The 13,342-nt window shown below is 34.9% G+C and overlaps 1 protein-coding gene across 12 annotated transcripts in view; it reads left to right on the top strand.

The window, feature by feature from the left end:
• Nucleotides 1-13,342, top strand: part of TBL1X (transducin beta like 1 X-linked) — a 354,204-nt gene that overhangs the window by 295,394 nt on the left and 45,468 nt on the right. For all 12 annotated transcript variants that reach the window (XM_074300052.1, XM_074300041.1, XM_074300045.1 and 9 more), the window contains 2 exons: nucleotides 4,116-4,261; nucleotides 11,364-11,628. In XM_074300052.1, the coding sequence (XP_074156153.1) occupies nucleotides 11,421-11,628 (208 nt within the window). In that variant the 5' untranslated portion in view covers nucleotides 4,116-4,261; nucleotides 11,364-11,420. The remainder of the gene's footprint in view (nucleotides 1-4,115; nucleotides 4,262-11,363; nucleotides 11,629-13,342) is intronic.

The following is a 13,342-nucleotide window of genomic DNA, read 5'->3' as shown; positions in this document are numbered from 1 at the left end:
GAGGAAAGAGTAAAGAAAGGGAAGAGCTATTAGAAAAGCTAATGTAATTATCCTTGTAGATGATAAACTGAGACTACATCACATAAGTGAGAGGTATCAGATTATGGTCGATAAGATTTAGTAACTGATTAGAAATGAGATGTAAGGGATAGGAAAGTACTAAAACCAACACCATGATTTCAGATAGTGTAGGCCAGGTGAATGGTAATACAACCAATAGAAATGGAAAAGAAGAAATAGGCTTGGGTGAAGACAATAAATTTAATTTTAGACATGTTAGGTTTAAGATTTGTTGCGGACATTTAGGTGAGATGGGACTTTATAGTGAGTCAAGTTAAGAAGCAGCAGATCTAGAGCTCCAAAGGTCAAGGATGGAGACAGATTTAGAGAAGGCATTTTATTATTCTGTGTTATAGAAGTCCTTTTTTTATTCCACAGATTTAAAAGAGGGAGGAATCTTAACATCACAGATAGGAACAAATGAAATGACTCAAGGAAAAAATTTTACAAAGAGGATAAGCAAAAGGCAAAATTTTAAAACTTGGATAATATTTACCCTGAGTTGGGGGAAAGACAAAACAGAGGACATTCAGAAGGAAGGACATCACCACCATCAGATGTTACAGAGAGGATAAATGGGAATTTAAAACAGCAATTGTACTTGGGAATTAGCAGGCCATTGGATAATCATTAAGAGAGTGTTTTAAGGAGAGTAGTAGTAATGGAAGCCACATAAGGTAGGAAGAAAAGAAGATTATATGATGGAAATATTGGAGAGTCGAGAAAGAAAAATTAAATAATATCAAAATAAAAGAGGTATGATCAAAAGAGGAATTTGACAAAACCAGGAATGAGTATACTATTTTACTCTGAGATAGAAGAAAGAAGGAAAGAAGGAAAGGGAAAGGAAAGAAAAAAAGAAAGAGAGGGAAGGGAAAAAGGGAGGGAGGGAGAGAGAGTGTTTAGTGATACAACTGAGAAATTTTAAGGGTTGAAAGACTTTGAATTCATCACCCCATGCTAGGGTCTCCTCCTCATTTTTTTTAACCAAGAGCTACCTATCTATTGGAAAAGGAAATCAAATTTTGAGAGTCTCATTTTATTTTTTAAGTAATTATTTTTGAAGGTTTTTTTAAGAAATCACATTTTCAAAAAAAAATCACATTTTCAAGTCATTTATTTTTCTAATTAAAAATCAGGAAACATTTAAATATAGAAACAAATATTGAAAAAATTTGATTCTATATTATGATGAAAAAAGAGTGAGATAATGAGAGGTAGCAAAAATAATCAACAATGGCTTTAAGAGAAAAACAAAGACAGAAAGGCTGAGCAAAAGACAGAGCAATGAAAGATGGTTTTTCATGATGTAATATTTCTGTCTTATAATATTTTATTGTGACTAAGAATTTTTAAAATTATGTGAGTTTTTTTTAATCACCTCTTAGTAATTACCCCATAACCAAATGAAATTGAGCAAAGATCTGAATTCATTCTAAATTTCCCATTTTACATATGAAGAAACTGGGGTTCTGAAATTTAAACTCTAATTTTCCAAATTTTATTCATGTCACAAGTCAGCCAACCATTGTTTATACGAGGCATAGTGCTAAGTGATAGGGGTAACAAAAGGGCTAGTGGCACAAAGGATACAATACTAAGCCTAGCATCAAGACTCTTTTTTTCTGAATTGAAATCTAACCTTGGGCATTTAATAGCTGGCTAAATCACTCAACCATTTATGCCTCAGTTTCCTCATCTGAAAAATGAGCTGAAGAAGAAAATAACAAACTATTCTAGTATTTTTACTAACAAAGATCCAAATGGGATTACCAAGTATTAGACATCACTGAATTACCAAAAAACAGACAACTAAATGTCAGAGTTTGGGAGGAGAGAACAGCTCTTGCTCGAAAGACTTAACCTCATGGCAGCATATAGTTTGAATTGAGAGAGGGTGACTCAGGATTCATGGTAGCCTTAGGAGTCTATTTCAGACATGTCTAGAATAATTGTACATATTTAACCTATATTGGATTATTTGCTGTCTGAGGTGGGGGAGAGGAAAAAAGAAAAATTTGGAACACAAGGTTTTGCAGGAGTAAATGTTGAAAATATATTTGCATGTATTTGAAAAATAAAAACCTATTTTTTAAAAGGGGAGTGGAGAATTCTATTTCAGAATTTCAGAAATTCAGCCATTAAGTGATAAGGTCCCTGAATTAGGATAGTAAATGAGTGATCTTAGAGAACACTTGGAAATTGATAGGGTGGGAGAAGGGTACACACTCACCAAAAAATCTCTTCATCAGATTTGATGTCTGATTGAGAGGTAGAGCTATTGGGAAGATAGAACAAAAGAGATTTTTAAACCTGAATGATCTATAGAGAAGTCTACAAATTTGCCCTAACATAATTAATAGATTCTAAACTGGCTTTATGGTAAGAGGATGAATCTAGTTAGAATATATTTTAAAGCACTGACTTCTTTGTCACTCACTGTAGATGGAATGGATTGCCATTCCTGTTCAACATTAACTCATTGGAAAAATAATTGCTCATTAAAAGCATTTAACCACATCTCCACTCCAACCAACTTATAGAAACTGCCTTCTAGTGTTCAGGTTCTTTCTCCCTATATGAATCCAAGGCTTTTTTATACTGGCCCTCTTATCACATAGAGAAATGACCTAATAAACTAGTTTACCTCAAACCAAAAACAATTTGTTATCCCTTGAAGGGCTATTAATGTTTTAAAAAGAGAATCTTTCATGAAGCCAAAAAAAAAAAAAAATCTCTCTATTAGTGGAATTTAGGAAACTGTGACACTTGAGTGGGGAAAATTTAAAGGCAAAAAGGAGGAAGGGTAGAGGCTGTATCTAGAAACCATAATAGCCACTATCTCATGTACCAGCTAGCTAGCAAGTCCAATCCTGACCATTTATGCAGCTGGGTGGCAGACCAGTAAGAGTGCCACACCTGGCGTCAAGAAGATCAGAATTCAAATCCAAATACAAACATTTATTAGGTGTGTGATGCTCAGCCTCACATCTGTAAAATGGGGGTAATACTAGAACTTCCTTCCTAGGGTTTTTGTGAGGATCAAATGAGATAATAATTATAAAACACTTAGCATAGTGTCTGGCACATAGTAAGCGCTATGTAAATGATAACTATTATTTTTATTATCAATTATATTGATTTTTCTCACCTACTTAAATACTTACATACATATGGAGAGAGATTCTGGCTTAACTACTCAACCCAAGCCTCTTTTTTTTTTTTTTTAAATACCATCATAGTTTTACCTTGTTTCCCCTGGTATTTTAAATCCAAGCTCTTTCAAAGAAAGCTTAATTCTAGAATATACTTTTTAAGTTGCAAGAGTTTTATCACTCTCAGCATGCTAAAAAGGTGGCAATACAAGAAATAAAGAAAGGATAATAGAGAAAAGCTCACCATTAACAGGCAACTAACATTAACAGTAGGGAGAATTTCTTATTTATTTCTATTGACAAAAGTGTCTAACTCCAGAAAAGAGTTCCAGACTGAGTATTTTTTTCCTTTTGCTTCCTCATAAAATTAATTTGTTCTATGTGTCCAGTTATAGCTCTTAGCAGAAGCTTTTTCTTTCCTTATCTTCTATTAAAGAATGACTCCCTTGTGTGAGCTACAGCAATGCTGGGGCCATATACAACGCGTGCAAAGAAAGAGATCCTACTGTTGAGCTTCTGGAAAGATTGATACTAACCTAAGGGGAAAAGAGATTTGAGTCAAATGTTTATCAGAATATGATTCAGCCAGAATATATTTCCTATTCTTTTTGGTTTTTAATTACTGGAGTTTTTTAAATTGAAACTGATCGTATAATTCCTAAATGTGTTTTCCCTCTCACAGTCCAATTTTTCATTTCTCAAAAAAAGCTCTTATCTCCCTATTCTATATCCCCTTCCCCACCAGCTGTTTCTTCACCTATATGACCCAAAGCCAATGTTGGATTCTGAGCTAACTTCTGCACGTTGAAGTTTTAAACAATAATCACTTTTAGAAATAAACAGATATGCAACTGTCAATAAACTTTGGTTTTATATCATGACTTGTTTTCCTGCTTTTAGGTTTTTCCCATTCGGCCTTCACATTTGGTATTGAAAGTCACATCAGTCAATCCAATATCAATGGAACACTAGTGCCACCTGCTGCCCTGATCTCCATTCTTCAAAAAGGCCTGCAGTATGTGGAAGCTGAGATCAGCATCAATGAAGTAAGTCTCTTTATTGCCACCAGCAGAACATACACTTGGGCAGTTATGGATGTGCTTTCATTAGAAAAGCCAGGCAAAGCAATCACACTTTTGGGGAGAAATGTTTGAAAACTCTTCCTGTCTTGGAAAACAAGTATTAATTAAATACTTTTTTCAGAAAGGTACTTGACAGAAATTTTAAGTGTTTCACCTCTGCTTTTAATTTCCTTCATTAATTGGGGATTGCTAGTTACCTAGAAATAAAAATAGAAGCAAGATTTCCATGCTCTTTATACATCTGTGTTTTCTGTATATATAGAACAACGATCATGTTTAGTATGTAAACAACACATTTTCAGATCATTAAAAAGTACACAGCAGCTTTTCATCGGCTTAATATTTTGATGTTATGCTCATTTGGTGAGCACACTTCACAGGGTGTCTTGCCTTTTCTCATTTGACTCTGCAAGCAGGTGGATAAAAAAGTGACCACACAGGAAAGACAGATGGTACTGCTTTACCTGAATTAAACAGAATAACGAAGAGGTTATGATCTCAGGGTGAACAATTTCCCAGCATAATTGTATTATTTCTTTCTTAAGAGGGTGGAATTAGTAGCAGAAAACTAAAGCATGGTTTTAAATAAAAACCTGAAATAATGTAATTGTTTCTTCCCACTCAACCCCCTCCCCCACCTTTTTCCTCCATGATTTAAAAATATTAAATGAAAGAACAATTCTCTCATAAGCTTCTTTGGCTTCTACAGACTTCTGACATCATTTGCTTTGTGGCAGATGGTTTACTTTTATTCATTTTTCCCCATTTTTTTTTGAGTCTACCTTCATTTTAGGTTTCAGAAATATGGTTTTCATCTGAACAAATTTTTCATGGCCTTCTAGAGTTTCAACAGAACTCTAGTTCTCACTATATCCTTGAATACTTTCACCGGTTACACTCACCATTAACCTTATAGCATCTCTGCCTTCCCTTCAGATATTAATTTCATATAGTAGTGGTTCCCAAACTTTTTGAGTGTAAGAATCCTTTTTTTAATATTAAATAACTTCATAGTCACTAATCTGATACTACCAGTGGTAATTGTGGAATCATTGGTATCCATTTGGTTAAGAAAATAATTTAGATCTTTGCTTGGCTTCCCAAAGGGGAAGGGAAGGACTGGAGAAATTTTGGAATTCAGAATTTTAAAACGGAAAATTACAAGAGAAAAAAATGATGTTACCACACAGGTTCCATAATTTCAGCAAGGAGAACTTACTACTCTACTCTTTGACTTAATAAGTAAGTCCTAGAGAGTATGTCAAGTCACAAGGAATTATCTGAGTCAATTAAAGAAGTTAAGTGACTTACCTTAATTCATATAGCTAGTATCAGAGGCAAGATTAGAATCTAGTTCTTATTGACTCCAAGTCCAGCATCCTGCTCTGCAAAACGGAAAGCATATTTAGAAACATCTACCATGCATAAAGCAGTATTTTTGTTGTATTTTATTAATCACAACAGCATTTAATTTCAAGATAAAAATACCAGTATCAGATATTCATTCGGAATAGCAAGGATGTTTCCTTATTTTAGTGTACAGATTGTGTTAAAAGGCAGTAAAGAATGAAATGGCCATCCTTGGTGTGTGTATACATATATATATATATATATATATATATATATATATATATATATATATTTTTTTTAGAGGAACTCTTACAGTAATTCTGTATCTTTTCTCCCAACCTCCACAGGGATGCTCATCCTACAGAGACAGAATCACTGCCTTGAACACTTAAAAACATCATCACCTTTATCTTAATCCACTTTGCACAACTGATAGAACCAATCACTTATCCAGTCTTTCTGAAACTCTGAAGTATGATGATGTTCACAAGAGTCATCATGGATTCCAAAATATTTTAACAACCTTCCCTCCCAAGCCTGCTAAGTAATCAATCTTGTTATAAATCTCCTTAATCATTTCCCTCCAGACTCAAGAGCAGGGCAGTTTGCCTAAAAATAATCACTTTCATCTTTGTTGTTAATACAACATCAATTAGGGCAGCTTTTGTTGTTGTTTGTTTCAGGAATGTTGCTTTTAGATGCATTGACAAACCAGCCTTCTTGGCATTCTGATCCTAACAACTTTTTGGGGGGTATTTTATTTTTCCAAATATATGCAAAGACACTTTTCAATATTCACCTTTGCAAAATCTTGTGTTCCAAATTTTTCCCCCTCTTTCCTCCCTTTTCTTCCCAACCCCCCATCTCAAGACAGCAAGCAATCAGATATAGGTTAAAAATCCTGATATCTTTCAAGCCTTCTTCACTATCCATGTCTTATTTTCAACCCCATATTTCAACCACTTGTCTTTTCTACTTCTGTTTCTTTTTTTCTGATCCTTAATCTCCCTGTAAGTCCCCCATTTTTTTTAACTATGGAAGGTCTCCTGCCTATTTCTCTCCTTTCCCCATAATAACTTTTCTTCTAAATTTGGGCTGTCTGCCCTCTCCAATGACCTCCTCCTTCTTTTATGTTTCTTTATCCACAAGTACTTGTTAGGTCTTCTGTGTGATCTTCTGCCTTTATTTTCCTCTTTTCTTATTGTTCCTTTAAGTGCTTGATCAAAGTAAGATTTCTGTTCTATCCCATTCTCAGGAAACCCTTCCTACCTCTTCTAATTCTTCTAAAATAGGTCATGGAATCCAATGGAACTGGAACCCAAGAGATCATCCATTCATGGGATAAAAATAAATAAATAAAACAAAAGAGTCCTCAGGATATTTAGTCCAATTCCTTCCTTCTCACCTCCTTGTATAAACATGGAAATTAAAACTTTGAAAAGCTGTGCCATGTGTAGTCACATAGGTGACCACTAAAGGTCATTAAAGGTGGGAAGTGACTCTATCTTGCCATCTCTTCTTGGAACCCTCCCTCATTCTGTGAATGAGGAAGCTGTAGTCTAGGGAGATTGAACTCATCCAATATGAGAGACAAAGTGAAATAACTCCTCATTTATCACTGATGTCTGTAGAAGTTAAAGAAAAAAGGAGTCGGAGTTTTGTAAATGTTTGAGAGAGTTTTTAATAATTAATTTATACAGTTACTGCTTTTAATATAAGTGTTGCCAGGGTCACATAAGCACATATTCTTTTTTTCTTTCTGATGCTGCAGACTGAATCTAGTCAGTTCATTGCTGAAAATGTCACAGTGAAAACATATGCAAAAAAGTACTTTCTAATGCATTTTATACATCAAGTCAGGGCCAGCTCTGCAGGTTCAGATTTCATATGGTTACAGTGTGTGAATGTGAAAGGAATTTTATGCTATGTGTGGAGAAAGAACTGTGCAGAGTAAGAAATTTAAATTGATGTAGAGGCAAGCTCGGAGTCCAGCAGAGAGGAAGAGCTCATCCAGATATGAAATTTAAATATTTCTGTAATTGTTCAGTTAATAGAATCAATATTAGGTCAAGGTCTATGAATGGGTTTCACATTTACCTTAAATACAATCTTAATCCAAGGTTTGTAAATAACTTATTTCAATATATGAAATAAATTGATTCCATGGGAGTTGGGTCTGGATTTATGTAGGGTGAGTTAGCTCTTGAAGACACTCCTGTTTGGGACTTGAAATTTTAAGAGAGCTAATTTTACCACATCTAAAGGCTGATTATTCATAGATTTTTCTCCCCAGGCTTGTCATAGTATAAGCTCCAAAAATTATGTCAGCTTTAATACAAAAATGTGCACTAGTTTCTAAATTTTCCTAAGTATAGAAGAGTACTTATGAGTTGATTTATCAGACATGTTTTAAATACTGTCTACTGTGTGAGAAATAAAATGGCATAGGATATAGAGGACAAGTCCTCAAGTCAGACATACGTTCCAGGTTTGCAATTACTCTTTCATTTTATCACTTCCATTAAGAAGGTTTTGTAGAGGAGGAGTTGAAACCTAAATTGGGGTGTGGGGAAATGATAATAAATAACAATACTCAACATTTATATAGTACTTATTACATGCCAAACACTATACTTAGCACTTTACAATTATTTCATTTGGTCCTCATAACAGCTCTGAAAGGTAAGAGTCATTATCATCCCTGTTAAACAGATAAGGAAACTGAGGCAAACAAAGATTAATTAGTGATATCCTTACAACAGCCCTGGAAGGTAAGAGTTATTATCATCCCCATTATACAGATAAAGAAACTGAAGCAAACAAAGATTAAATGACTTGACCAGAATCACACAACTAAGGAAGTATCTTAGGAGAAATTTGAACTCAGGTCCTCCTGACTCTAGGCCTAGTCTACCATGTGATGCTCACCAGACATGAAAAAACAGCAGTAGCAAAGGCAGAAGAAGAATGGGAACAATAGGTAGACCATTTGGGCTGAAATGTAAATATTTAAAAGATTACTAAGACAAGGGGGCAGTTAGGTGGCACAGTGGATGGAGCACCAGCCTTGAATTCAGAAGGACCGGAGTTAAAATCTGGTCTCAGACACTTAACACTTCCTAGCTGTGTGACCCTGGGCATGTCACTTAACCCCAGCCTCAGGGGGGGAAAAAAAAAAGATTACTAAGACAAAACTAAAAAGGTAGATTGGAATCAAATTGTAAAGGGCCTAGAACACTAGAATGAAGATCATGGTGTCAATCCCTGGCATGTCACCACACTCATCTCCATAACATTACTAGATAGGCCTAGTTTTTACTTTTTGAAATTTTTCAACTAAAAAGCTTTTTTTTCTTTTTAAAAATTAACTTTGTCCTTACTTTTTACTACTGTGCCTCAAAGGTTTTATTTGTCTTGTTCCCCCTTCTTAATTTTTTTTCCTTAAAATGTATCTGGGTACTATTTTCATACCCCAAAAATAATGATCAAATTTTATATTTTTGTATACAATTTGTAAATTTTATGTGTATGTATGTATGACGGTGTATATATAATTTTATATATCATTGTAAATTTTTGACATATGTCTTTCCTGACACCTTGATATGCCAATGTCTTCTCTCCTGAAAAGATTACTTTATAAACATGTTTATTTTTATATGCATATACAGCATTTATATATTTATGATTATATATTGTATTGCTTATATATGTAATATTATAGGATTATAAAGTTCAGTGTACAATATATGTTGCATGTAGTGCAATATGCATGTATAAGCATTTACATGCCTATCACTTGCATTATTAATCTATACAGATATGTACATATTAAGCAGTACTCCTCCATGCCTGTTACATATGATATATACACAGGCATGCATTATGATGAACAATATACACATATAAGTAATACTACTACATGCATTATTATATAATGCATATTATATTATATAGCATAATAAAATTAAATTATTAAATCATGATTATAACAGATATATATAAACAATATTTCTACATAATTTGCTACATGTATTATTATATACACACTACAAGCATTATATACATATCATATATATTTGTTATGTACAGACATGCAATACAGATACACACAGTGCTACTATATGCACAATAATACTTGTGGTATGTAATGCAGCAGATATTATGAGCAATAATTATGATTTAATAATTATTTCCCATGCATATATAAGCAATATTTCTATAATTTACTACATGCATCATTATATACATGTAATATATATTATTATACATAAACACACTACATACATTATTATATACATATAAACATGTACTTGTTCTATACAGACACACAGTGTATTCTATATACAGAATAATAATTCATGTGATATGTAATATAACACATATAAGCAATAGTCACAATTTAATAATTATAACATGCGTATATAAGTAATACTGATATATAATTTACTGTATGCATTATTATATACATATAATATATATTTGTTATAGGCATACTATATACATTATTATATAAAATACATATAATATATACTTGTTATGTAAAGACACAATACAGTCACACAATTCTGCTATATACAGAATAATAACACACGTAGTATGTAATACAGCATGCATTATAAGCAATAATTATAATTTAATAATTGTAATATATGCATATATATGTAATACTTCTACAAAATTTACTACATGCATTATTGTATACATATACTATATACTTGCTATATACACACTATATACATTATTATATAAATTACATATAATACATACTTGTTATGTAAAGACACACAATACAGTCACACAATTCTGCTATATACAGAACAATAATTATAATATATGCATATATATGCAATACTTCTACATAATTTACTACATGCATTATTATATACATATACTATATACTTGTTATATGCCCACATATTACATGCATTATTATATACATATAAACATGTACTTGTTATATACAGACACACAGTGATATTACATTCAGAATAATAATTCATTGGGTATGTAATATAACACACATTATAAGCAATATCAGTAGTGATTTACTACATACATTATATACATAATTATAATGTATACATTATATGCATTTACACAAGCAGTACTATTGCATTTCTGTTACATGCATTATATGCATGTGTAGTATTTGCATATGGAAACAGTGCTGCTACATATGTAATGACCCATGGAGTGTGTATATAGTATGACATGCATATAAAGACTACCTCTACATGCGATATGCCTCCTAATGCCTTCATAATGTAAGTAGTGTGTGTAGTAGTATACATTAATTAATATGATAATGCACGTAGTGTGTAAAGAGCAGTTTTACTTATTTATATGTGCCGTCACTTCTTGAGGAAAGGAGCAGTTTCATTTTTGTAAGCGAATGTCCGGTGCCTAACACAGAGAATGTTCCTAATAAATGCTTACTGACTGAAGAGAAAGTCCTACCTTTGGAAGTAAAGGACCTGACTTAACCTCTCTCTTAGACGGCACCTTCTGTGTGACTAGTGGCTTCCTTGTCTATAAAGTGAAGGGGTGAGACTAACAGGCCTTTGCAGCCCTTTCTCCTCAAGGCCCGAGATCCTACGGCCCGGGACTGCCTCATCATGCCCACTGGAGATTGCCCTGGACTGACTTTTCCGAAAGAATCGCCCCTGTCTCTAGGAAAGCGCCTGCTAACCGCCAGCGTGGCTTTCTCTTCCAGGATGGTACAGTCTTTGATGGCCGCCCCATAGAGTCCCTGTCGCTAATAGATGCCGTGATGCCTGATGTTGTACAGACCCGACAGCAGGCATTCAGAGAAAAACTAGCTCAGCAGCAAGCCAATGCAGCCGCCGCCGCAGCAGCCGCCGCAGCCGCCGCCACCGCCGCTGCGGCCGCAGCCACCCCAGCAGCCGTCTCCCAGCAGAACCCACCAAAGAATGGAGAAGCCACTGTGAATGGGGAAGAGAACGGGGCACATGCAATAAGTAAGTGCGCGACCTGCGTTTTCTCTCCCAAGTGGGAAGCAAAGTGCTCAAGTTGAAAAAATCCGTTCTTAGAATTCACCTGTTTTTTAAAGCATCTTCGAGCTCCACTCTTGTAGCGCAAACTGACAAGTAATGAGATTTCCTTTAGTAAGAATATTTTCTTTACCAGTTTAGATCTTAGTAGATAGATAGAAAGAAGAAAAGAAGAAAAAGAAGAACAAAAGGGGGAAAGAAGGAAGGAGGAAAAAGAAGTGGAGGAAGAAAAGGAGAAAGGAAATGGGGGGAGAAGAGAGGAATAAAGACGGAGGAGGAGGGAAAGGGAACAGGAGAAAAAAGGAGACTCACTAAATATTTATTAAGTGAGGTACTTATTAAGGGCCCCACATGTGCCAACTCAGTGTACTAAGCTTTTAAAATATGTTACTTCAGTCGGTCTTCACAAAATCGTAGGATCTTACATCCTATATCTGGACGAAATCTTCTTTACAGTAGTTCAGTCCCCTCATTTTACAGAGAAAGAAACTGAACTGTAACTTGCCTGGCTAGTTACCTGGCTGAATCTAAATCTGGATTTGGTTTCTCTCATTCCAGAGTCCACACACTTTGCACCAGCTGATAAAATGGTGAACTTTGAGTTGAGATACAGATGAGCTGTGTCATCCTGAGCAAGTCACTTGTCACTGGGCCTCTGTTTTTCCATCAATAAAAGCACCTATTCCAAAGGGCTTTCTGGGGATCAGATATGTAAAGTACTTTACAAACATTATCTCCAGATTTGACCAGCCTGGTCCTCTGATAACAGATATTGTAGAACTATGTCCAAAACATTTGTAGTCTTAGAATAAGACTCAGAAATCATACTTTGCTAGCTTTGCCTTCAAAACCCAGAGGGTTTCACCAGGGTTTTAGGAAACAACAGAGATTAGGTCATTTGGTCTAAATCAGTGGTCCTCAAACTTTAAATAGGGGGCCAGTTCACTGTCCCTCAGACTGTGGGAGGGGCGGATTATAGTAAAAACAAAACCTCACACTCTGTCTCCGCCCCTCAGCCCATTTGCCATAACCAGGCTGGTGCATAAACGTCCTCAGTGGCCGCATCTGGCCCGCAGGCCGTGGTTTGAGAACCCCTGCTCTAAATTCACAACTAGTCCTTTAATACCTTTTATGATATTCAGCTTCTATTCAGACATAATTAGTGAAGGGGGAGTTGAGTATCTAAGAATTTCAATTGTATACCCCCCAAAAAAAACCATTCCTTTATTCAGCCCAAATCTACTTCCCTATAACTTCCACCCATCTTGGTCTTTGTTTTACCCTGGTGGAACAACACAAAAAAAGTTTATTTGCTCTTCCGGATAATTAATTTTTTGAGTATTTAATGGATTTAAATTTTCTTTTTTCTGGGTTCAGTATTCCAGGTCTTGATTAATCTTATCAACATTTTCATTGTCCCTTGTGATGTCTGGGCTAGTTCACTCTGAAGGGCTCAGAATCAGCCAGAGTCAGGATAAGCAAAAGTCCTTGCCCCACATTGGGCGCCAAAATGTAAGTTCTGTTGTCTCTTGATTTGCGATCGTTCTCTGGGAGCTTCTGGGGAGGCAGCCTTGGCTTTAGTTCTTATTGTGTCCTTCAAAGTCTTGAATCTTTTCCTGTCAGAATCTCTCCAGCCAGCTACAGTGTCTAGCTCCTTCTGAATCCAAAGCCTCCAGTCAGC

This window comes from Sminthopsis crassicaudata, chromosome 3 (assembly GCF_048593235.1).
Source record: "Sminthopsis crassicaudata isolate SCR6 chromosome 3, ASM4859323v1, whole genome shotgun sequence".
In the NCBI taxonomy this organism is placed as follows: domain Eukaryota; kingdom Metazoa; phylum Chordata; class Mammalia; order Dasyuromorphia; family Dasyuridae; genus Sminthopsis; species Sminthopsis crassicaudata.
Note: the sequence above shows the minus strand (reverse complement) of the source record. Positions and strands in the feature narration are given on the sequence as shown.